Here is a 25,750-nt window from a genome sequence, read left to right as displayed (position 1 = left end):
ATCTTTCATTCTTGTATCCTCAACACCCAGCACAGTGCCTAGCATGTAACACTAATAAATGCTTTCTAAATGAATGAATAAATTTAAGATAAAGAAACTGGCTTACTGTCTTGCGTAATGGCTTGCTACGAATGGCAAGACCGTCCATGTAGTCCTCCAGTTTGAACTTGTAAGTAACCTGCAGCTTCTGAAGCAAACTATCAAAAAAGTCACTACCCTATAAAGAGAAAAAACAAGAAATAGCTGAATCAGTCTGTTCTGATCCAATCTACCCACCAGAAACTGGGCAAGTGATCCTTTCAGTTCTGCTAGTGCTCAGCCATCTGATGTAAAGAGAGACATATACAGTATATAGTGGCCACCAAAAAAAATTTATAGTATCAGACTATCTGTGGTTTTAAAGATATGAACACATGCACACACTCTTCTCCCCACTCCCAATCCCCAAACTCACTACCCACAGCTAAGACATTCAGAAAGCTTCCAAGCTCAGATCTAACTCCAATTGTAAGTTATGGTCTCAAGGAAGCAACAGGGGTAGGGTAGGCCTAAACCCAAGAAAATGTGTACGGTTTTTTTGTCAATGTTCTATTATACAACAGTATTTCAGGTGGTAAAATACCCATCACAACTATAAGATGCTAAAGTCTTTATCTTGAGGACAAGATGATAGTTTACCTCATCCAAGAGCTCCAAAAGTCTGTTCCGAATCTGTTCTGGGTTCTCAACATTCGGATCCTTGAGAAGCTGCCTGAACTTCTCAATCACCTGATAGAAAGCATTCTTCCACAGGATCTGATCCACATTCTGATTATCAGAGAACTCAATATCTAATAGAATACAGCGCTCATAAAGCTGCAGCAGTTCAGCTCTGGAATAAAATACATGCAACTGCTAGCTCCAAATACACCACAGAAAAGGCCAGACCCAAGATATGAGCTTCCTGCAAATTAAACATCTTCCTTCGTGGAAATCCAAAATGCCACCAGGTATAATATCATTCTAGTTTCCATCCTGCACAGCAGGCGGTCATTCTAAAGACAGTTATGTCTAGGAAAGTAGTTTTTCCCATATATGCGTCCACCTAAATTTAACAGCTGAAATAAGATCTTCACCACAAGTTATACGTTGTTCATTTCTTGGCATTCTGGAAAGTCTTTCCTTTTCCATTTCCATTTCCAGATTCCATGTTCTCTTAAAGATAATTTTTTTTCTTAAACAAAAAGTGGGAAGTATAATCATTTCTAAGTCTAGAAACAAAATTTTCTGTTTTTTCCAACTGCCCCTCCCTAACAAAAATATGAAAGGAAGGTAACACCCAGTGGCTTACCTAAAAGGTTTCTACCTTCCTCAGCCTTAGGAGTCTATACATCTCCTGCTTATCTCCGTTTCCCACTAGCCAGGGTGGAACGTATCATACCTGAGTTGAGCCATCTTTTCCAGGCCCTCAGGACTGATGCGGTCCCTGGAGAGCAGGTTGCTGAGCTGCAGTTCCTGGTTGTCAGCCACCCGGAGAAGCCTGTGTAGTTCCTGTTGCTGCATGTTCCTCATGTGCTGCTCCATCTCCTCAGGACTCATGGTGCTGGTAGGGAGAGGGCTACAAACATACTGTCCTGATGGAGCCGGGTAGCCTGGGTAGTAAGGCCCTGGGTATACACCATTCGTAGGGCCCACTGGATACTGCAGAGGGCTATAGCCTGTATAAGGATACTGGGAAGCAGGGCCTGGTGTACGAGGGTAGTAATAGGGGTTGTCAGAGTTTTGAAACTTATAGTAAGATGCTTGGGCCTGGCGTGAGTCACCCCAAGATGTAGGGCTAACTTCGTCATCGGTGTCCAAAAAATGTAGCTGGGGTGTCTGGCTCTTTAAAGCAGGTTTCTGATCAGGATTGTTTGGGTCCCACAATCGTCGAGTGGTGCCTCCTCGGCCCCAACTCCGAGATCCTTTATTACCAGATCCAAATAAAAGCCGCGGTCCCAAAGGTGTACACTCTGGAGAACCAGCTGAATTGACGGAGAGGGTGGTATGGGCAGGCAGAATCAGAATGCCACGACCACGACCCCGAAGTTCTTGTTTCAGGTTTTTGGACTCCTGCTTCTCAGAGCCTTTGCCTCCACTGCTCAAGCCTTTGTCAGGCTTTATCCTATCCACATTCTCCCTAGCTAATCTCACCATAGGGGAATCTTTGTTCATGGTTTCTGCATCAAAAGTGACACGAAGAGTGCCTCGATTTTCTTTACCATTGCTTTTCTGCTCTCCCTCTCCATGCCCAGACCAGCTTCTTTCTAAATGTTTCTTCCTTTCTGAGCTCCTCCTGGGCCCATCAGGCTCTTCAATTCTGTCATCATCTAAGGAATCAGTTGAGGACATAGATACTTGCTTTTTCAGTCGTGGCCTGTCCTTGGTCCTATCCTGTCGGCGGCGGCGACATCCATTATCAGTCAGGCCAGTCCCCTCAGCACTGTTGTTGCTACCAGCTGAGCTGGTGCTGCAAGTGCGGTAGCGGTTCCTTCGTTTGTCTGAGCGAGAATAGCGCTTTGCAGAACCCAGCTTCCCCTGTGATGGGTCATCGTTCACTTTCTTCATCACCTCCCCTTTTTCAATCCTCTTTCCTTTTTCTCCCTTTGTAACCCTTACTCTGTCACCATTTAGGCTCTTTTCTGCCTCATTTTTGTCTGGTTTATTCACAACCTCCTCCTTTATATGTCCCCTATACTCATCTTCCTCTACTTTCAGCTGTTCTACCTGGTTGAGGATTTCTTCCTCATCTACTCGGCTAGGTGATTCTTTGATAACAGTCTGCAAACGCCTTCCAGGCTGATAGATCTGCATGTCAGGCTTCTTTGTTCTCTTGATAATTCTTAGGCTTGGATCTTCTTGCCCAGCAGTCCTAGGAAAGGACTCCTGTACCTGAATATTTTCTGGGTCTATAGGACCATTTTGCTGTTGGTTGTCCAGGTCCTTGCAGATATCTTTAATGAGCTGCACCCCATTTCCAACAGCAGAAGAATCTCTATCATTAACAATTTCATCTTTAAATTCGTCACTCCCAGAGGGTTCCTTTATTTTAGATTTGTTCCTTAGTCGAGAAAGACCAGGCTTATAGATTTCCAGATCTGGGCGCCTGTTATCTTTCCGCTGCCTGGGCTCCTTCATGTTTTCTGTGATGTTGGAGAGAGCGTTGGGGAAGAAAGCGTAGAAGAAAAAAAATAGAGGAGAAGGGAAGGGGAAAAAATGTCATTCTGGTAATGTAACAGAAAAGTCAAGCAAGTATCAAAATGCTATTACTACTGGACAAAGAAGGAAATTTCTGCAGAAGCAGCAATTCTACTAAGTTTACAATATTTATTCAGGAACTGACAAGGCTAAGAACTTAAGTGTGTTGAAGCTATTTCCACCGGGGATAGAGAAATAGAAAAAAAATCATGTGTTACCCAAGTCATATTTGGAACCCCAAAACCCTAAACTACTCTATTACCATCAGAATAAAAGATCTTTGATCATTTCAGCATTAGACTGTTCTCTACTACAGAACCCTCAGATACACCTTAGTTTTTTCTTTTTCCAAGGTGGTTAAGTCCTTTTAACATACAAAAAGGGGCATGCATAATAACCCATGGTTCTAAACATCTCTGCAGAATAAAAATTGCAACTCCAGTCTCTGGACTTGGCCAGGACAATCCTCTTCTTTAGGATACCAATTATCCAATCATATACCTCCCACTAAAGCAAAAAGGAAGCAGCTCCTTCCACATTTTTCAACTCCACTCATGCTCACCAACTCTCTAACAGAAGCCAGCAGAGTCATTCCAAGGAAATACTGCTCAGACTATCATCATTAGAATACTGAGACTAACTGCTACTATGATGATGGAATATGAGAAGGAAAAAGTTCCATAAGGGAGCTTTTCCCTGGAAGATGATAGAAGTATTGTGACATGCACTCAAAATACCAAGGACTGGGGCACTCAAGAGTAAGAGCACAGGACTTCAGAAACTACTCTCCAGGATTCATGAACTTACTGAATGACAGATAAGCAAGTATCTATTTTTTGTTTCAGTTACCTTTGTCTGTTAAGGGAGAGACTACTACAAATAGGCACTAAACATCTCAGTGTGAAAGTGACAGGAATTAATGAGATCACAGAGTAAAATGGGATGCTACATAGTCTTTGTATCATTCTATAAACACCAGTGTAAACAAACCCATAACAGGGATCATAAGCTCCAGCATTTACACCCATGGGTGTAACAAAACAAAACAAAAACAAACCCTGAAGTTTAAGACATTGCTTCGGTTTTTTCAGAAGTCTAAAAGACTGCTTCATCAAGTATGAATAAAGGTAAAGCAGTTTAGCTCCAGAATAGTTCATCCTCAGCAGCCTTTATAACTTAGGTAAAGTGGAGGGAGGAAGGGAGGGAGAAGAGCTACTGCTACTACTATCCAGAGCAGAAAGAGAAAACAACCTGAAAAATCCAATTCAGTTAATCAACGAAAACCAACTTCATAGACTTTGGCCACGGGTCTACAGAAACGCAGCTACCATTCTACACAACTGCAATGCCTAACAAAGAAGAGATGAAACACTAGAATCTTCTTTGGAGCTTTCCTGGTGTGGCTGGGGACTTTAACTTGAAAGTTGAGCATTCTCTCTGATAAAAACTGCTCCCACACATGCCAAGGCCAAACCAGAGTAGAGTCAACTCTCTGAGGTACTGCTGCATCCCTTCAATGGCGCAGCCTTCAGAAGCCTGCCTTGGAGAAAAAAGTTCAGCACGGAAGTCCAGAGCTGTTAAACCTTCCTCCTCAGTTTCCTAGTTCCTTTTCTCCAACGCTAAAGAGATGACCGAGCAGGCCTGCAGATTCTCCTGGGAACGATACACCCCGGGGCCGCCACCAAACCCCAGCGCCCACTCCTTTTCGCGTCTGCTGACGGCTGAAAATCCACGGGTTGGTCTGAGAGGGCTGGGGCAGTGGGGAACAGTCACCTTCGCAGGGAGAAAGGGGGCGGAGGCAGGAACTCGGGTTGGGCTCTCCAGAAGAGGGCCAGAAGAACTAGCTGACCCGGACCCCACACAGGCCCTGGAACTGGTAAGTCCGCCAGGGGACCGCCCTCGGCCCCCGCCCCCACTGTTGGGGGAAGGGGCGGGGGCTCCGGAGCGCCGCGGACCGAGCTGGGAGGAGGCAGAGGAGGAGAGGGAGGCGGGGCGGGCAAACCCGGCCCAAGAGCTGGGCGGCGCGACTCACCTCTGCTCCCGGCCTGCGGAGCCAGAGTGGCCAGGATTCCTCGCAGCTCCGACGCGGAGATCCGGACACGCTCCAACCCCTCCGCCATCTTCGCGGCTGCTGCTACAGCTGCAGCTACTCTGCCACTGCCGCGCGCAGCCAGGAAACCACGACGGACTGGCGGAGCGCGCGCTCACCCACCTCCCACCCTTTTCCCCGCCCCCTCCCGTCCTCCTCCCCAAACGACGGTGGCCGTATAGGGAGGAAAAGCGCTGAACGCACGTTTGGCCGACTGTGAAGGCAAGTGCTGGAGCGCGATCCGGAGCGGGGGAGGCGGACGCCGCGCGTGCGCAGAGGTGTGGTCGGGGGAAGGTGAGCCCAGGCTGGTGTTGGAGGCGCGGCGCCTGTGAGGTGAGGAGAGGCGAGGCGAGGCGAGGCGAGGCGAGACGAAGCCTGGCTAAGGTAGGCCAGGCGGGCGTTGGCGGCGGTAGCTGATGCTGCTCTGGTGGCCATCGAGAACACTGGTGCTGGTCTGGGGCTTGGGTTGACGGAGGCACCCCTCAATACGGCCTTCACTCATCTTAGGCCAGGGTGTCCCGACACAGGGCTGGACTAGTGCCTCAGGCTTTTACTTTGGGACCTTACTGATCTTGTAAGAATAATTATCCTCCCTCCTCCCTCTTATTTTTAAAAATGAGAAAACCGAATCCCAGAGAACTGAGGTAATTACCCAGATTGACATGGTTGATAAATACCAGAGTATCAAAGTCTTCCTTTATGGAAAAATATATTTCCACTCCTCCTGACTTATTCTTTAAAAGAGATAGTGTAATTGACTCTTGCTGGGGAAAGCATTGTGTGGAAGTAAATCAGGAAGTATTAATCGATTTTGGAATTTATCACTGTGAATTCTTGGAAAAATTACTTGACTTCCCTAGATCTCAGGTTGATTTTTTTTCTCCATCTTTAGGATGTAACGGGATCAGACTGGTACTTTAACTTTTTGTTCAGGAACCCTTATTCAAAACTGTGGTGAAACTTCCTCCCTCAAGGCTGTTTCCCTCCACCTGTAGCTCCTTCCCAATCCCACTTAGTCTTTTGAAACTCTATACCATCAAAGAATAGTTACAAGTTACTCCTTAGACCGGGCCTAAAATATTTGAACAATATGACACAACTCATTCAGTTCTATTATGTGACAGACACTTTGCCACCAGAAAGTGAAACAGATGGAGAAAGCCAATAAATACGTGAAAAGATTCAGTGATTCCAAAGAAAGGGAGTAATTTGAGGGGTCAGAGCAAATGGCAATCTTTAAGGCAGTTATGAAAGAAGTAGAAAGAAATGTTAAATACTAATTTGTTTTTACATTGAAATTGGAGAGGACATTGCATCAGTTTTTTTTTTAAAGATGGAAAATAAAATGAAAACTTTCTTAAACAGGAAAAATATGATTGCCAAATTAATGCAAGTGTCAGTGAACTGCACAAAAGTTAAACTTTACCATAATTCAGAAGGAAAATGTAGATTAAAACTTAAGAGATAAGGACAGAAGACATGGAGAATGGATCCAGAAAACTAATAATCATATACTAGTTCCAGAAAGTGGTAACAAAACTGACTGAGGAAGAGCAATTATCAAATAGAAGAAAATTTGCTAAGTTGATGGAAAAAATTGAATTTAGGATTTAAATTTAACCATGAGATTTAAAGGGCTCATGAAATACCAGGTAAAAATAAATGAAAAGACAACCATATTCAGACCTGTATCACAATGAAAGCTTCTGAGTTTAAAGAATTAAAATATGTGTTGACATGAAACAGTCTTCAAGATGTTAATTTTTTTAAGCCAAATGCAAGACAATATATAGAATATGGTTCTATATGTGTGCAACAAAATCATTTATTGCATATGTAAATTTCTATGTAAATACATCAAAAAAGGTGAAAGAATACATATCAAACTTTAAAGTGGTTATCTTTGTGGAAGAGAGTGAATTTAATGGTAGAGCGTGAAAGGTCTATACACTTGTAATGTTTTACATTCTTACAGTACAGATTTGGTCACCTATGAGTAATCCAAAAACAAAGCAAATTTGGAAAATGGGAGAGGGAGAAATTCAATTTCTGAATATGAAGTAGTAAAACTAGAAATGAATAACTACAAATTAAAAAATTCTAACCACTTGGAAATTTTTTTTTAAATACCAATTTTAAATAACTCATGGGTCAAAAAAGTAAACAAAATTAATATAGATTCTTTAGACATTAAGAGTAATGAAAATATTGCACACAGAATCTATGGTGTTTTAAAGCAGTACTCAGAGGGAAATTTGTAGCCTTAAATGTTTTTATTCATTTAAAAAGAATGAAAATTAATAAGCTAAGCACTCAAGGGTAGAAAAAGAAAAGATAAAATTAGAAATTAACAAGGGAAAAAGAATAGTACTTGATAAATAAATTGAAGAGCTCATTCTTCATAAATGAAATAAGACTAAAATAGATACATTTCTGGCAAAAAAAAAAAAACCTAAAGAACATTCTCTTGGATGTCTTATAATTTGAATTTAGTTCATCAAATCTCTGATTTTCCCCTAAAATACTTGTTTCTTTACCAGTCTTATATCTCAATAAATTATACCACCATTCAAAACCCAGAAGTTATCTTTGACACCTCCATCAACCTCACTCCCCATATTCAATCCAATATTGGGGTATGTCTCTTCTATCTCTAGTGAACTTCTATAGAAGTCATCACCTCAACATTTCTGTATTTAAAACTGCCCCTCACTCACTCAAGACTACTTTTTCTTTTGGTTTTTCTCTTTTTCTTTCTTTGCTTTCTGATGCCCTTCATTGCTCCTATTTTGTCCTCAGGTGCAGAGATCTGAGTGACTTATACTATTTGGTTCACATTATCATCAAGACCTTTCTCGTTTTATCTTTTTCCCTTCATTCCAGTTCCCACTCATGTTCCTAACTTCCTCACTTAGGTCACCACTCTAATATGTATGAAATATGTCCTTGGATATACATCTTTGAATAATATGTAGTGTTTTGTGTATGTATGTTTTAAATGTACATAATTGATACTGTGTTATAGAAATCATTGTTTCTTTTTCATGTTTCTATAAATACTTCTGACTATTGCATAGTATGGTCTTAAAGGACCTCATACCCTGTGGCACTGGTCCTAGGCCAAGATGGGCCAATCAAAGTCCTTCTTACCCAGAACTTTTTGAACTGAAACTAAGAAAAAAAGAAAATTTCTCCAGTGTGGAAGCCATAAATGTAAAACACAGGAGCTGTCAGCAGTCATGCATCCTACCATGTGGATCCAGCTGGTCTGCAAAGAAAGAGAATGAAGCTGACATGCAGAAAGCAGTAGAGGTGAGAAACAGTGAGTCTTGGAAAATCTCAAGTCCCTGGTTTCGGTTGTTCCTGAAGCTCCATTTTCCTGCCCTCCCCATGGTTCAATTCTTCCTTTGATTCCAAGAGCCAGTAAATCTCATTACCTCCTTCCTGTGCCAAAGCCCGTTCAAAAATTGGGGTTCTATCACTTGCAAACAAAAGGCTTAACTAATTATAATTTCTAAAATGGACCTCTTTTTGTGTGTGTGTGTTTTAAATTATACTAAAATACACATAACATGAAATATACTATCATAACCATTTTTAAGTGTACAGTTCAGTAGTGTTACGTACATTTACACTGTTGTACAACCAATCTCTGGAACTCTTTTCATCTTGCAAAACTGAAACTATACCCATTCAACAACTTCTCTTCCCTTCTCCCAGCCTCTGGCAATCCCCATTCTACTTTCTATGAAGTTGACTACTTTAGGTTTCTCCCATAAGTGTAATCATAAGTATTTGTCTTTTTGTGACTAGCTTATTTCACTTAGTATAATATCCCCAAGATTCATCCATGTTGTAATGTATTGGAATGTCCTTTTATAAAGCTGAATAATAATCCATTGTGTGTGTGTGTGTGTATGTACATATATATATGTATATATACACATACACACACACACACACACACACACACACACACACACACACACACACACACACACACACACACATATACACACCAGATTTTATTTATCCATTAATAGATACTTGGGTTGCTTCTACCTTTTGGGTATTATGAATAATACTGCTACGAACATAGATGTACAAATGACTTTGAGACTCTCTCTGAATTCTTTTGGGTATATATCCAGAAGTGGAATTGCTAGATCACATGGTAATTCTGTTTAATTTTTTGAGGAACTACCATACTGGTTTCCATACGAAGTGCACCATTTTACATTTCCACCAACAGTGCATAGGGGCTCCAGTTTCTCTACATTCCTGCCAACTTATTTTCTGTTATGGGGCGCTTTTAATAGTAGTCATTCTAATAGGTTTAAAGTGGTATCTCATTATGGTTTTGACTCGCATTTCCCTAATGATTGGTGATGTTGAGTATCTTTTCATGTGCTTCTTGGCCATTTGTATATCTTTGGCGAAATGTCTATTCAAGTCCTTCACCCATGTTTTAATCAGATCTGTTTTTCCAAAATGTATCTTGATTTTTTTTTTTTTGCCTCCACTTTCACCATCCAAGCCCCTGTTATCTTTCATGTGGACAAGTGTAATATACTTCTTAACCACATTTCCAGATTCCACTCTTATCTCTTTCCTTTTCATTCCGCAGTGTAGCCAGAGTAATTTTCTGAAAATATAAAATTTAAAATGTCACTGATCTGCTCAAAATTATCTAATGGTATTCCATTGCTCTTAAGAAAAAAAATTCATGGGTTATGATCCTTTATGATCTAGATCCTGCCAACCTCACATTCATTCATTCCTTAGCACACTCCCCTTTGATCACTATTTTCAGATACATTGGCCTTCTGTTCCTGGAATAAGCCAACCTCTTTTCCTCCATAAAGGCTTCATACATATTATTCCCTCTACCCGAAACACTTTCCCCCCTACTCTGCCCATTCATCTTATGAGTCATAACTTAATTTCACTTCTCCATAGAGGGCCTTCCTTAACCTCCTTCCTTGATCTAAATAACATTATAATATCCTATCATAACGCACTTCCCTAATATCACCTATCACTATTTGTAAATGCATACTTGTTTTTAGATTACTTATTACACATCTCTCCACTCAATTGTGAGCTGTATGAGAGCAAGGACAAGTCTATTTTTCTAACACTATATCCCCAGCCCAAACAGTATGTGACACATAGAAGGTGCTCAATATTTCATGATTGAATAAATGAATGAACAAATACCCCAGATATGAATATTTAGAAATATTAATATGTACAACTTTATACTAATAAATTTGAAATTTTAAGTTAAATGATTTTGCAAAAAGTTACTGAAATTGAGAAAGTGGCAAATCCACATAAAACCAATAACTGTGAAATCACTGAAAAAGTTACCAGAGGGATATTTATAAAGTAAAGACAAATTATCTTTATTTGCAGATAGTGTGAATGTTTGGAGAATGAACAATAAAACTATTAGATCTTTGGAAGAATTTATGTGTGAGAAAGCCAATAAATTTTAGAGAGAGTAATCAGGGAAGAACATTAATACAATGAACAACTAGAAAAGGAATTGGCAGTCTGATCAATGGAACAAAATGTGAAGTCCAGAAAACGCCCTAGCATTAATAGAAATTTAATTGATACATGTGGCATTCCAGAGGAAAAAGACAATTTGGTAAGTACATAGCATGTTAAAGATTCATTAAATAATAAGTGGCCAATAAATATAAAGAAAAAAATGTTCAATCATAATTAAAGAAATATAAATTCAAACTACTAGACATTTCATTAAATTGACAGGTAAAAATGATAAGCAAAGGTGAAGGAAATTGGACATTTCTTAGAAACTGCTGCTGGGAGTATAAATTGGAGTAATCTACAACTCTTCTGGAAATCATTTTGGCAGTGAGTATTACTGTCTTAGAAGCATGCGTGCCTTTTGATGCACAATACCATTTGGTGGAATCTACCCAATGCGTGTATGGAGCTACACAAAGATCTTGGAACGAGGCTGTTCATTACATCATTATTTATTATAGACAAAACTCTAAATGTTCAACAATAAAGTTATGTAAATCTACGGTACTGTTGTAAAAAAAAAAAGTACTATTAAGTCATTTAAAAAGTTGCATAAATGTGCCTATCGATAAGCAAAGATTCATAAATATTCATAAAATTAGCTGAAAAAAGCAAGTTACCAAACCTGTCAAAAAAGCTTTGTCTGCATATATAGGTGGGCCTGGAAAAATAAATACCAGAGCTTAAATAGCAATTGTCTTTGGTGAGAAAGCAGATTAAATTCTGTTTTTCTATGGAACATGCATTGCTTCTGTTTATTAATAAGGAAAAATAAAGAGCAACTTCATATTTAAATGCTACAATAAAAAGTGAAAATGGAAGCATAACGCAGTTATTTAAAATTATAATTATGAAAACTTTGAGGAAACTGAGCCAAATGGAGGAGTAAACAAAATGTTATATTTGATTTTAACTGTCATATAATGTATGTATATGGAAAACAAAAGGAAATAGAGAAAATGAACGTAATTTACTAAGATGTTAGGATTGTAGGCAGTTTTCCCCATTGTCAAATTATTTTTTAAAATAAAGATTTATAAAAGATTTTGAACCCAGTTAATTACAATGATGAAAATGTATAGACCAGTGGCAGTCAAGAGATGGATGGTATGGGTGAGGGGTGAGCTTTAAGCCTTTGGTAATTACCACCAGTTACTTCCTATAAAACTTCACCAGAAAAAAAACTTTACTAAGAAACTCAGCTTCAAGACAAATTCCTTTATATACAAAGATTCTAGAGCCCCAGTAATACAGACAGTTCTCACTTTATTTTGACCTCTTTCTTATTCCTGGGTTTCAGAACCATGTGTGCACAGTACTGCATCTCCTTTGCTGATGTTGAAAAAGCTCATATCAACATCCGAGATTTTATCAACCTCACACCAGTGTTAACAAGCTCCATTTTGAATCAAGTAACAGGGCGCAATCTTTTCTTCAAATGTGAACTCTTCCAGAAAACTGGATCTTTTAAGGTAACAATCCTTTTGAGTGTCATATATCTTTCACACTCCTTTCACATATAAATTTATCTGATTCCCTGACTGAATATCTTTTTAGAGCTGAAGGGTTGTAGAAATTTTCCTGGTCCTGGTTAATTTGAGCCACGTTTACACAACTTCGAAATTCCTTAATTAGGGTGATGATATAATTACTATCCAAACTAGGTCATGTTTGAGACAATAAGCATCACCCTGCACTGTTGCAAGGTAAAATGGGCAAGTGTGATCACCCTGTTTAACCAAGTGTAAGCTTTCACTTTGTATCAACATGCTGTTGATACCTTATTGTGAACACAGAAGGCCTAAACCTAGCTAAATCCTCAAATAACAATCTTTTTCTACAAAACATGTGCCTTTCCTATGCAAAAAAGATAACTTTTGTATGTTGATTCATTACCAAAATTTTCTGAGCATTGGTTGAGCTTTAAGATCCTTTCAAATAAAAATCTGAAAGATGAATTTGGTATTGTGCCTGACAGGTATTACCTGTTAAGTAGTAGCTTTTAAGAGTTCAAGAATCTACTTTTTTCCCTACCCATTAACTGAGAGCTTTTACAGTAAAAAAACTCTCCATTCTTGCGCTTTGCTTCTGCCATGGTTTATTCTTCATTCATCACACATCAATAGTTATTTTCCCTAACTATACTAAGCATATATACAGTATGTCTTCCCCTATGTCCTTATTTGCAGGGGAAGACAGGCGAGGTGACAAATAGGTATACGAGAAGTGTCTTAAGAGAGATACGTAGACTGCTGTGGAAAAATAGAGAATGAAATGACTGATTTTGCCTGGGAGATCAAGAAAGTAGAGCCAGATGACTTTTGATCCAAGTTTTACAGGATGAGTACTTTTAGCTGGATCAGGGAGTAGAGGAAAAGAATTACAGGTTGAGGTTATGAGCATGCTCAGAGGTACAAGGGTATGAGAGAAATTAGAAACAATTTAGGATGGCTACAACAGTAATAGAGGCAGTAGATGTGTTTTTGAAAGGCAGCAACCCAGAAATAAACAAAGGCAGCAACTTCTAAGAAATTTGCACTTTTCTTACAAAAAAAGGCAAAGATAACATGTTTTTAAAAGATCACTTGCATAAACTAGTGGAAATATTAGATGAGAATGATCCTTGAGGCAGGATCAGTTGAGGTTTGATAACACACAAGTTGAGAAATGAAGCCTCACCAAGGTAGTGGCAAAGACAAGATATTTAGGAGATAAAATTGGTTACGATTCAGTGATAAACTGGACATGTAGTGTTAGGAAGAGAAAATCTAGAAAAGCTGCTTAATTTTTTGAAAAGAAACAAATCGATTACGTGAACTCTCCATCCCTCTTTTCCAGATTCGTGGTGCCCTCAATGCAATCAGAGGCTTGATTCCTACCACTTCAGAAGAGAAACCCAAAGCTGTTGTTACTCACAGCAGTGGAAACCATGGCCAGGCTCTAGCCTATGCTGCCAAATTGGAAGGTACTTGACTAATTTCTCAAGGTACTGGGTTGGATCATCAGAGAGGAGTGAAAAAGTATACTTACTTTCAGTGAGTTGGTGATAGCTATGGGAAGTAAACTTCTGAGTTCCTATCTGATTACAAGCAACTGGACAAATTTGTATACTAAATTCTCCCGATTTGTACTAAACATGTCTCTCAATCTCAGGGATTCCTGCTTATATTGTGGTGCCCCAAACAGCTCCCAACTGTAAAAAACTGGCAATTCAAGCCTATGGAGCCTCTATTGTGTACAGTGAACCAAGTGATGAGGTAAGGAAGAGAGCAATGTTCAGGACCACTTTAACAGCTTTCAATGTCAAGTGAAACTTCTCTTCCCACCTTACTGGGTGCTCCTTCTAGTCTCCTTTGTTTCCTCTCCATCTCTAAATGTTATCATGCCCAACCTTTTCTCTATCTACACTCATTCAGATATTAGTCTTAGTTTAAATTACCACCTATACGCTTAACACTAGCCCTGACCTTTGCCCCTTAACCCAGATTTGAATATCCAACAGCTTCCTATTTGGATGTCTTATCAGGCATCTCAAACTTACTATGTCTAAAACCAAACTCCTGCTTATTCCCCCCCATACTGCTCCTCTTCCAGTCTTCTCCATCTCCATAAATGGCAACTTTTATCTTTCTAGTTGCTTAAATGTTGGAGTCATCTTGGTAACTCTTTTGCACCTAACATCCAAATCTTAGTCCTACTTTCAAAATACTTACATAATCCAACTTCTAATAGCCTCTACTATTTAAACCAACATCAGTTCTCACATAAGATTCAGTAGCCTCCTAACCGATCTCTGCTTCCAATTTGCCCAACTTGTCAAGAGCAACCAGAGCTATCTACTTAGTTACAACTTGTCTATTGTCAGCTCAAAATCCTCAGTGGTTTCCCATGTCATACACAGTGGGAACCAAAGTTCTTCCAATTATATAAGGCCTTGATGAACCAGCCCATTCCTATCTTTCTGACCTCATCTCCCATTTTTCTCCCCCAAACACTCCACACCACACTAACTTGGCAGTTGCTCAGAAAGGCCAAGCACTCCTTTGTAGTCTTTGCACTTAGAATTACTCTTTCCCTAGAATATTCTGGAGATCTACAGGACTGACTCAAATCTCTTCAAATGTCACTCTACTGGAGGCCCTTCCTAAGTACTCTATACAAATGAACTTTTCTCCATAGCACTCAGACATATATTATTTATGTTCTACCCCTCCCCCACCATTAGACTTGAGCACAGATGGCCAATAAAGTCTTAAATGACTGAGTCTAACTTGTTAGGAACTCTATTAAATACAAATGAGGTAAGCTAAATTAATGTACTCTTTCAGTCCAGAGAAAATGTTACAGAAAGAATTCTGGAAGAAACAGAAGGCATCATCGTACATCCTAACCAGGAACCTGCAGTGATAGCTGGGCAAGGGACAATTGCCATGGAAGTGCTAAACCAGGTAAAAGCTTAGTTCTTCTCACTGAGCTACTAGCAGACCTGAGGTTTGGCTGTATAGTCAACTATTTTATATGTACATATAAAGCTGGTTGTTAAATAGAGCTATTTATATTTTCACTAAAGGTTCCCTTGGTAGATGCACTGGTGGTACCTGTAGGAGGAGGAGGAATGGTTGCTGGAATAGCAATTACAGTTAAGGTGAGAAAACAACTTCTGGAGGACTCCTCACTTCAGCAGAGGATTTTATTTTACATCATAATACATTGTGGTATTTGTTCAACATTTCCTTCAAACTGCTGTTCCTTGCCATTATTCTTTGGCACTTGAAATGGAAGTCCCTTCTCCGCCTCATTACCCTTTTCATTTTTTTTTTTTTAATCTCACTACCCTTTTTTTAAATCAACTTTATAACACAAAAGCAGTTACAATGAGTGGCACCCTCACAGTCCTGTCCCTGAATTCCAAGCTACCAGTAGAACTAGATGTGATCTAGGCAACTGACAGCCAGTATTAGGCATACAATTTAAAGTGCTTTAAGGTCATATTTTCGTTACATCTGTCATAGATAAGGCTCTTACTTGGGCAGAAATGTGTTACATGTACTGCCTATTTTACTGCAGGCATGCAGGCAAAATGCTGTGGCTAGTGATAAGATGTCTAATATTTCTCTTTCCAGGCTCTGAGACCTAGTGTGAAGGTATATGCTGCCGAACCCTTGAATGCAGATGACTGCTACCAGTCCAAGCTGAAAGGGGAACTGACCCCCAATCCCTGTCCTCCAGAAACCATAGCAGATGGTGTCAAATCCAGCATTGGCTTAAACACCTGGCCTATTATAAGGGACCTTGTGGATGATGTCTTCATTGTCACAGAGGATGAAATTAAGGTGAGGCTCCAACAGAAAAGAAAATAACAAGAACAGAGCAACTTCTTTGGCAAAAAAAACTTCTCTTGTATGTAGCAACTCTTCCTCTGAGGACTTGACTGAGGTGACTTCATGACATGTGAGAGGGTGCCTAGATAGTAGGACAACCCTCTCAACAGTAGAAGCAGTTAGGATGAAAAAAAGTCGTGTGTGTGTCTCATTTGACCTTTAATTGTAAAGGCCAACCAAGTAGGCTTTTTCCCCTTCTCCATTTCACTAATTCTTATTCCCTTCTATACCAACAGTATGCAACCCAGCTGGTGTGGGAGAGGATGAAACTGCTTATTGAACCTACAGCTGGTGTTGGAGTGGCTGCTGTGCTGTCTCAACATTTTCAAACAGTTTCCCCAGAAGTAAAGAACATTTGTATTGTGCTCAGTGGTGGAAATGTAGACTTAACCTCCGTAACCTGGGTGAAGCAGGCTGAAAGGCCATCTCCTTATCAATCTGTTTCTGTTTAATTTACGCATAAGGAAGAAATGGGATTCCGTGTCTCTAAACATTTGGAATTTTTGTTTCCTAGTCACTGTCAACTTCCCATCTTACTCTCTTAAACAGCTTTCAAAATCCTAATGGAGAGTGGATATTTCAGTAAGATTTAATAGTTTTTTGGACTAAGCAGTAGACACACATCCATACTTAACTAAGATACCTTGTCAAGGCCAAGGTATCTTTTGCGAAAAGGGGCAGCAGACCTCTAGGCTAAAGTTGACAACACAGACTTTGCCCCATCACAACCTGTAGGTTCCCAGCAATGAGACAGAATCCCATTGAATCCATTATTCCATGTCTACCTCAGGCCTCATAGAAGAAATCTCACTTTTCACCCAAGGTACTGGTTCTGGTACATGTGGATCATAAGTCCATTTGGGGAAAACTCGTTTGTAGAGGTTCATCAGTACTGTGTCCTGAGATTTTAGCTTCCCATCAAAACTGCACTTCATATGGCCATGAGTACCTAGAAGCAAGTTGGTCAAATTAAAACAAAATTTTAGCAGTGGTCTTCTACCCTAATAGTCATTTAGTAGCACTGTAGAAATCTAGCCAAGGTTCCAAACACCATGCTCTCTTACCTAAAGGCTCCTTGATGTGTCCTCTGCGGCCCCACTTTGTTCTCAGTTCCACCGGTTTAAACCACAGCACATCCTCTTAGAATGATACACACAGAAGACCAAGATTAAAGATGAAACATTTACCCACAAAATGTAACCCCAACCTTCACCCAACAAAGGCAATCAGATTCCATCCTTCACACCTACCTCTACTGAAGAACATGTAACGCACTACTGCCATCTTAGTAAAAATTTTGAAAGGATGACCACTCAGAACGACCCTCTTGATGACCATTCTGTCCGGATCCACTGACAATAGATGGCCTGTGGCAATAAGGCTGTGCATTCCTAAAGGACAAAAACAGAGCAGCAGGAGTCTACAGGTCAAAGCCTTCATTTATTGCTCCAATCCATTTTTAAAGACCTATGCAAGATCTTAGAGAAACCTTAAAGTAGGGGTGTACTGTGCTGCCCTCCTGGGTCCATAGCAAAGATCACTAAGTGATATTCCTGCTGAGCCTGTCTCCAGAATCTGTTCTAAATATAGCACTCTGAGCAGCCTCTACCAAGTAGCTAAAGTTTACAAGTAAGATCAAATCCCATTTGTCATCCCTGCCTTAGACCCACTATGAGGCTGAGACTGGAATATTCTGAAAACCACCCTTACCTTCTTCATACCATTTGGCTTCCAAATCTAAATACAGAAAACCGTGTTAAATCTATTAGGGACCTGCAGGTCTGTTTACCTCTGTGAACTCACCATTGCTATTGTGTTTGAAAAGCAGCACAGATGCAGGAGGAAAAGTGATTGGGGCATATACTGTCACCACCAGGGCCATGTCAGCAGTCAGGAATCTCTGAAATTTATGTTTATCCGCTGCCATAATAAGGGTTAAAAAATAAAAACCAGTCATTTTGAGAAACTAAAACTAATCCAGAATGTGAAAAGCTACATAACTGCACCTCTTAAACTCAAGGCAACTTGTGTTCCTTTACCCCACTAGTTCTCAAAATATATTCCTGTCTCAAAATAACTAAAAGATACAACCCAATCCTCTCAGAATGATTTTTCAACTGGAGGCAGAATCTTAGAGCCTAGATTGTATTTTCAGTTTGAAAAAGTTCTCTAGGTGATTCTGATACCCACCACCCCTACCTCATTTGAGAATCAGTGTTTTATAGAGAATATATGTCCAGTAATTCAGCAGCTTTTCATTTTGAGTAAGGATTGGCAAACATTTTCTATAAAGGGCCAGAAAGGAAATAGTTTAGGCTTCGTGGCCATACAGTGTCTGCCGATTACTCAACTCTGTCACTGTAGCACAAAAACAACCACAGACAATACATTAAAAAAAAACATACAACTGTGTTCCAACAAAACTTGGACAGTGGGACAGATTTGGCCCAATGGCCATACTTTGCTGACCTCTAAGCTTGGGGTTTCTGTTTTTACCTTTGGTGAAACCCTCCTTTTTAAATATTGAAGTTACAGGGAAATAAAATATTTCAAAGGAAAGTAAAGTTAGTCCCTCATTCAGACAGCATGGCTGGTGAGAACAGAAATTATCCAGAGCACCCATTCTGCCTTCATTTTCCTTCTGCCACTGCTGAAAGCTGAGTGTAGGTAATGTTCAGAAGCCCAAGTTAGAACAAAACACCTCCCACTCCTAATGTGTAAGAGTACAATAATTTTTACCACAAAAGTGTCCCTGGTCACCACTTCCAAACTCTCATCCAGTTTCAACATCTCAGAAGCTACAATCTCTGCTTTACCCAGCTGTGGACCACCCATCAACAACACTGCCACTGGAATATCAAATGCTGTGCCACTTTGACACCATTTTTCTAAAGCTGCCAACTCTGATTCAAAACCTACTCTGGAACAAATACTCATGGCAGAGAAGCCTCAGCACCACACAGAGGTTGCATCACTGGGATGCTTCAGACAGGTTCAGACATTTTGAATAAATACATCATTGGCTTCTACACCAGAGTACTGAAAATGTCTCTAACCCAGAGACTTAGTTTGAAATTGTGTACTCTGCCCTTACCCACCAAAAGTGACAGTCCTCCAAAAGACGAGATGGACAATAATCCAGATGGTTTCCCACTGCTTACCTGCAGTGTGCTGAGAGAATAAAGGTGAGGCTCGAAAGCGCCTGAACCCACAGTGGAAGATCAGCTCCTCTTTAGCTTTCACAGGTTCAGTGTTGCCAGGGTGTCGGCTCACAACCATATTTAGTACTGACATCTGGGGACCAGGTAAGAAAAACAACTTCATATCTAGGCAGAGAACAGCTTAACCTGAAAGGCGGCAAACCAAACTAACGTATTCAGATTCACTCTAAGGATTGACAATGCTAATTTATAGTAGAGTACAGATGATGAGACGCAGATTTGTCTTTTACTTCCACCAACAACTGTCATTTGAGCCGAACATAGTCTGGTTTTCAGAGCTTTCATGTACTTCTATTAGTCAACATTCCTGCATCTAACATGCAAGAGCTAGCTGAACGTCTGCCACGTGGTCAATGCCTTCAAGCCACTCACTCACCACACAACTCAGAAACATACTCATTCAAGCCCCTTCTTTCTCAAACCTTACACTGACTAAAGGCCAAAGTTCTCACCAATCTACATGACTGCTGGCCAAGAGAAAAGAGATCTACACCTTGGCATAAATGCTCTTATTTTTTAAGGCTGACAACCTTTGGTTAAAATCTGATCTGACAAACATACTTAGAGAAGTCTCAGAACCACACAGATTGCATCACTGAGAAGCTTCAGACAGGTTCAGACACGTTGGATAAAACCATCATTGACTTCTCTGTTCTCTGATTTCTAATCCTAAAGGCAGATTTTTCACATCCTAATCAACAAAATGTCAGTCAAAGATAAAATTTTAGACTGACAAAACTATTTGGAAAGTTTCATAACTCCCATTTCCCACAGATACAATTGTGGGAAATAAATTCACCTTCTGTTCGTGAGGTAGTAAAGAAATTGCAATCAAGGGTGCTCCTCGCTTGAAGTACTCAACCACAGAGAAAGGTACTTCAGAGACATGAAGTGTGACATACCAGCCAACCTGCCAGAAGAAAGCAGAAAACAATCATATAATTACCCTTCAGGCCTCAATAATGATGACGCATATGTCCAATATGTTAAAAGTCTCCTACTTCCCTAAAGCCAACCCTCGCCCTTCAAAATTGCCTTTCACAGATGCCCCAACTACCCAGATTCAACTTTTTTCAGTTAACATCTCTGATGCCTCTTTGTTCCCAATATAACACTTAACAATGACTCAGTGGCTCCACTAATTAAGCTATGGGCAGCACAAAACTAAACAAGGTACTCCTGCCAATTTGAGAAGGAGTAAAGGAAGGGCACCTTGGCAAATGAAAGCAAATTGTAGGGATGGATAAAGGAAGGCATATACCTCAGCTCCCTCGTACTCTTTTTCCTCAATCTTTTTAAAGATGCATTTCCTAGTATTAGTAAAGTTCTGAAACTGAAAGATCCGCGCATAATCTTGGGGAAGGTTTTCCTTAGGATCCCATGGAGAAGTCCGGAAGCTCTTAAGGCCTCTGTATTTCTGAAATCTAGAATATAGATTTTAAAGAAATAGTAAATTTATATGCTGCGACTTACCCTTTCACTCAAGTCAATAATATGGCTAAGGCTCTAACTTAAAGATCTCTTATCATTCCCTCTCGAAATAACCTAACAGCCTAAGCCAAGACCATAGTTGAAAACAGCTTTTAACAAATATTTCAGAACCAAACCCAAGCTTCTCACTGACAAAGGACAGGTATTTACAGTGGCCCCCTGGTACCTATCAGGGAGTGTCTACGTGACAAATATGGTCCTTGATAAAAGCCCTACATCTAATATCCAACATAAACTCTCTAGGTGTAGTCAGACTCACCTCCAAGGCAGAAATGGTCATCTACACCTTCATGTTTTAATTCTTGTGATCCACCCAAACTCCCCCAACTCGCTAAACATTATATATTTCAACTGAGCATTAGTTCACATAGGAAACATTTGTTAATTAACCTTAACATTTCTCATCAAGTACTGTAACAGTCTATACCACACGGTCTAGAACTTGATAATATATTACTGCTACCTGTATAGAATGTTAGCTCTTCAGGAGCAGAGACAATGCATTTTTCTTTTTTTGCATCACACTGATATAGTTCTGAGCCACATAAGGTGTAAGTAAAAACATTGATTTTAGACTCGTTGACTAACCGAATTCTAGCAGCCACATCACGTGGGGTATCTACTTCATCTGGAAACATCTCTTCCAGTCTTTCTTGTTTGTATTTCTCCAACATTTTTTCTTCAGCCTCTTCATCCACTTTCTCATCATACAGATCATCACGCACGGACTCTCCTACAGTCATAGTTTCACATTCCTCTTCTTCCTCTTCACTACTCTCATCCTGCAGAATAAAGCATCACAAATTCAGAAAAAAACCCACACCTATCTCTACACTAAAAGCCATTAAGCCAAAAATAAAATAACTTTAATAGACACCTAGTCCAAACCAGTATCAATTCTAAAAGACTTCGTTATAAGATAGTCTCAGTCCCAGAAACTACAGTCATTCCTAAGAAAGTGACCACACACCCCTCAAGGTCAGAATTGCACTTTCCTTTGCACTTGGGGCTGTAGATAGAAGTGGTCTAAGGGTCTATTTCCTTACCTGAGATTCCTCTTCCATAAATTCCCCATGTTCTATATCATCATATTCATCTCCTTCTCCACCACTTTCACCATCCTCATCCAAAATCCATTCAGCTTGGTAACTGGATGTTCCTTTGGGAACCTTCTTCACCACCTTAGAACTTTCCTTCAGGAAGTCTGTAAAAGCCCAAATAAGTAAATTAAATACCTCCTTTCCCTAATTACTTTGAGTATCCTCACCTAGATAAGACACTAGGCATTGCTGCCAACACCAGAAACTTTAGCAGACACTAAGAGCAAAACACTTCCAAATTTAATTCAGCTGTCTCAAAACTAGCAATACTTACACAACTAAATACACCTTGCGATGAATCCGAAGTTGTTTATCTGTTCATTAGAAAACAACAAGTAATTATGAGAAGTGGAACAGAGCTGTGTTTAATGTTTGCTTAATGCAAACATATAGCATTCGGGGGTGAGAAGAGGAGAGAGACCTCCAAAATATATCCTCATCACCCTCTATAGGGTCCTAACTGTGAGCAGCTATACAAAATCCACAAGTCCAGGCCAGATGAATTACAAACAACTTTGCCATTACTGACCATTTGCCTCATTCAGCTCCTCCTCAGTGGGCCAGGTTTGCTCCCCGTCCATCGGATCTGGGATAACCTCTGTTTGCAAAGATTCTTGTCTTTCAGGGTCTGCCTTCATTAGGACCTTAAGATCTTCTTCCATATGAGCTACAGCATCCATAGCACAAATCTAAAAACCAAAAGTCATGATCAAACATTAACCAAAAAGCTACTAATCTAACCAGAGAGATCCAGAAATAACACAGTCCTCAAGTATATGAATAAAGTAGAATGAAACAGAAAGTCAAAACTTGTCAAGTTTTTTCAAATGATTCTATTTCCTAGCATTTTAAGTCTATACCTCTGCTTGGGTCTTGAGGCCTTTCTAATCTGACCCCACTCCTAACCACATATTACATACCTTACTTCCATCAAGCTGATTTCTTCAGAGTTCAAAGAAACTCTTTGATCCATTATTATGCTAGGTTCTTGTTGTCTCTGTCTTCTAGAATATTCTTTCATCTCTCTTCAATTCATATATCACATTCATCCTTCTCGACACCTGGCTCAAGTCTGATCTCCTCTGTGAAGCTTGCTAGTCAAATTTCTCAACTTCCACAGCAGGTCTGTACCTCTACACTTTCTCAACCTTTACTTCATGAGTGTTTGCTTTTCTTTTTTTCCTAACTCAATTGTCTAAGGAAAGAGACTGCACCTTGTGTCTTCTATAAACTCAGAGCCAATTACTGTGGAAGGCAACTGCAAAGTACTGGATAAATATGTAATATAGCAACATATTTGTATTCCTTAATTCAAACTAGCAGTCACTTCCAGGGACTAGTGTAGTCCTCTAGGTGTGCAAACTACCTTCTCTAAAATTAGTTCCCATCCTAAACCAGCTTATACATAAATCTACAATACAGTGTTTAAGAACATCAGTCTTACCTCCATTGCTGTTCCTGGGTCCTTCTGGGATTTGATCACTCTAGGATTTAAAGGGAAAGGGTCCATAGGGGCATCTATCTGTTTCATCTGGAAATCACCATGTCCAATGATATGCAGCAAATTATTTACATTGAGAGTCTGCCCTCGGACATAGCCTGAGATTTTCAAGGTGCCCACCAAGTTATTCTCTTCATTAGGTTCAAAGTCAGCAGCATGAGCAAAGAGGTAGGCCCGCCGATCTCGAAAGGCAAGATGCCGTTGCTTTTGGTTAGCCAAATGCCTGAGCAGCATCCCTGCCTCCTGCTGAGTGTCTAACAGGAGGAGTTTGTCATCAGGAAAGCGCTTCTCCACTACTTTACTTAGCTTCTTTCTGGCATCTATTTGCTTCTTCGGCGGGAGGCCAGAAATCCCCTGGATAGCTAATGCTGTGAGCGAAAAAGAAAAGGCTTCATGACCTGTTGCTTCAACACATGAAAATCTCCCTTGCTGCAAGTTCACAAAAAAGCTAACAGTTGTGAGCCCAGAGATCACTGGGAAACTCAACACTCACCTACCCTAAAGAAATTTCACAGTAAAACCAAATTCTATATTCTTCTATCTCTAGACAAAGGGCAATCCAGAAAAAAATAAAAAAGGTACCTTGATAAATAATTTATAAATAATGGACCAAGTTTAGGCCATACATGTACAATCCACCATCAGCTGTATACAACCAGTTGTATTCCTGTATCAAGTGTCAAGCACAGTGCCTGGCAAATTACAGGTGCACAATAAATGCTAATTCACTTCCACATGGCCTCCAATATTCCCAACACACTTACTATAGGTGGGAAGGCCCTGAGCAAAGAGGCAGGAAAGGCAATAATCCCCGGTGCTGTCCCAGCCTTCTAGTGGATCAAGGAGGAACAGGATGGTATCAGTCACTTTAGCCAAGTCTAACACAGTGTGCAAATCACCTAAAGATAAAAGACAAAGAAGGAGGAGGTGGTTGACACCACCACATTATACTAAAAAAATATTATCACTACTCAAAACATAATGGAAAATATTGTTGTATACACTAACCTGGGCTTGCAGATGTGAAAAACCACCGATGTTTCAAGAAGGGGCATAAGAGCATAAAGGTGTGGGTGCTTCCCCAATCATTCAAGTGTACTGTTCCTGTATCCCTATCCTGAAGCAGCTGAAAGGCCTCTGGCAGGGAAATCCTGTTGTGCAGGGGAACCACCAGTACCTGATGAGGAGGGCCATCCTTGCTGCCCAGCTGTCTCTTCTCTGCCAGAACCTGAGAATAAAAAGGATCAGAGAACATTTCATTGTTTCAGTACTTCGTTCCAGTAATGCAATTCCAACAGTATGGATGCCCCACCCCCAGCATCTCTCGTAAAAAGCAGCAAGTATGGCGGGGGTGAGGGTGTTGGACAGGAGTTCGGACTAAAGCAAAAAATGCTCTAGTATGAGTCTAGACCTGCACACTTGACACGTGCTCTAGAGTTATTCTCCATCTCCGGCCCTTTCCTAGGGTCACATTTTCTAGTTCCAGGTATTATCAGCCCAGAATGATTGTGAAGCCACACCATTCCCAATCCCCTGATCATTTCTCACCGCCTCCTTCTTTTGCTTTCGGAGCTGGCCAGCGCGATGCCTCTGGTCTACTCTGCTGAGTTCCTTCCTCACCTTCTTGCTTAGGGTTTTCAGTGCTAGACGGCCTGGAGGGAGATCAGATATGGCTCTTGTGCACGGTCCCAGAAGAAGGTCAAGAATGGGGACCCCGTTCCGCCCAACTTAAGAGCCTTTACATGGGGCCCAGGCCGGAGGCAGGATCTGAGTCTGGACATGGAGAAAAGCAGTTAAAATCGACTAAACAGCTCTTCTTCCTCCAACCCTATCTTCTCACCCTTGCCGTCCCGCTGCGCCGATCCCCGACCCCGATGTCGCCCTCCTTTATGAGCTTTATTCTGCTGCTTGAGCGGGCCAGAGCGATGAGCCGCCATCCTGCCACTCACGTGTACCAAGTCAACACTACTTCCGGGCCTGAGAGAGTGCTTCCGGTCCCCCTCCTTAGGGCGTGGCCTCCCCGTGGTGGGGCGGGGCAGGGCTCCCCTCCAATTCTCGCGAGGCTCCTTCCCATTAGGTCTTTTCTGTGGCTTCCGTGGCTCCTGAGGCTCCACAAAACTGCCTAGTAAAGTTTTCCCACGCGGTGGTCTGCGGTTGGGGGCTTTAAAATTCCGGATGTAGACTCAAAGTTC

General features: G+C 40.6%; 3 protein-coding genes and 2 non-coding genes across 23 annotated transcripts in view; 1 reads left to right on the top strand and 4 right to left on the bottom strand.

The window, feature by feature from the left end:
• Window positions 1-5,479, bottom strand: part of SMG6 (SMG6, nonsense mediated mRNA decay factor) — a 191,827-nt gene extending 186,348 nt beyond the window's left edge. For 2 of the 4 annotated variants that reach the window (XM_023530469.1, XM_023530471.1), the window contains exons 1-4: window positions 5,249-5,479; window positions 1,421-3,161; window positions 679-871; window positions 107-217 (exon numbers count right to left, since the gene is read on the bottom strand). In XM_023530469.1, coding sequence (XP_023386237.1) covers window positions 107-217; window positions 679-871; window positions 1,421-3,161; window positions 5,249-5,336 — 2,133 coding nt within the window. In that variant the 5' untranslated portion in view covers window positions 5,337-5,479. Of the gene's footprint in view, window positions 1-106; window positions 218-678; window positions 872-1,420; window positions 3,162-4,989; window positions 5,099-5,248 lie in introns of those variants that run through there. The other 2 variants (XM_011359849.2, XM_023530470.1) reach the window with 2 other exon arrangements.
• Window positions 5,480-5,508: 29 nt separating this feature from the next.
• On the top strand, window positions 5,509-16,809 carry SRR (serine racemase). 16 transcript variants are annotated; one of them, XM_023530490.1, is made up of 11 exons: window positions 5,541-5,638; window positions 8,383-8,617; window positions 10,724-10,961; window positions 11,087-11,191; window positions 12,165-12,336; window positions 13,703-13,829; window positions 14,018-14,121; window positions 15,193-15,312; window positions 15,435-15,509; window positions 15,988-16,197; window positions 16,482-16,809. In XM_023530490.1, the coding sequence occupies exons 5-11, from the start codon at window positions 12,169-12,171 to the stop codon at window positions 16,695-16,697; spliced, it is 1,020 nt and encodes a 339-aa protein (XP_023386258.1). In that variant the 5' UTR covers window positions 5,541-5,638; window positions 8,383-8,617; window positions 10,724-10,961; window positions 11,087-11,191; window positions 12,165-12,168; the 3' UTR covers window positions 16,698-16,809. The 16 variants fall into 16 exon arrangements, with proteins under 16 accessions (XP_023386266.1, XP_023386257.1, XP_023386256.1 ...); XM_023530493.1 differs by lacking the exon at window positions 11,087-11,191 and having other exon boundaries at window positions 5,540-5,638; XM_023530491.1 differs by lacking the exon at window positions 10,724-10,961.
• Window positions 15,537-25,553, bottom strand: TSR1 (TSR1, ribosome maturation factor). The gene is made up of 15 exons (XM_011359847.2): window positions 25,399-25,553; window positions 25,107-25,210; window positions 24,567-24,786; window positions 24,323-24,457; window positions 23,502-23,926; window positions 22,587-22,746; window positions 22,004-22,161; window positions 21,546-21,739; window positions 20,728-20,890; window positions 20,266-20,376; window positions 19,407-19,539; window positions 18,049-18,165; window positions 17,496-17,636; window positions 17,310-17,384; window positions 15,537-17,194 (listed from the first exon to the last, which is right to left on the bottom strand). Exons 1-15 carry the CDS (start codon window positions 25,493-25,495, stop codon window positions 17,016-17,018), a joined length of 2,412 nt encoding a protein of 803 aa, XP_011358149.1. The 5' UTR covers window positions 25,496-25,553; the 3' UTR covers window positions 15,537-17,015.
• LOC111739526 lies at window positions 19,182-19,276 on the bottom strand. The gene has a single exon (XR_002780290.1). It is a non-coding gene; the product is annotated as a small nucleolar RNA SNORD91 family (small nucleolar RNA).
• Window positions 20,026-20,118, bottom strand: LOC111739527. Its single transcript, XR_002780291.1, has one exon. It is a non-coding gene; the product is annotated as a small nucleolar RNA SNORD91 family (small nucleolar RNA).
• Window positions 25,554-25,750: the final 197 nt, after the last annotated feature.

This window comes from Pteropus vampyrus, unplaced genomic scaffold (genome assembly GCF_000151845.1).
Source record: "Pteropus vampyrus isolate Shadow unplaced genomic scaffold, Pvam_2.0 Scaffold50, whole genome shotgun sequence".
Taxonomy (NCBI): domain Eukaryota; kingdom Metazoa; phylum Chordata; class Mammalia; order Chiroptera; family Pteropodidae; genus Pteropus; species Pteropus vampyrus.
Note: the sequence above shows the minus strand (reverse complement) of the source record. Positions and strands in the feature narration are given on the sequence as shown.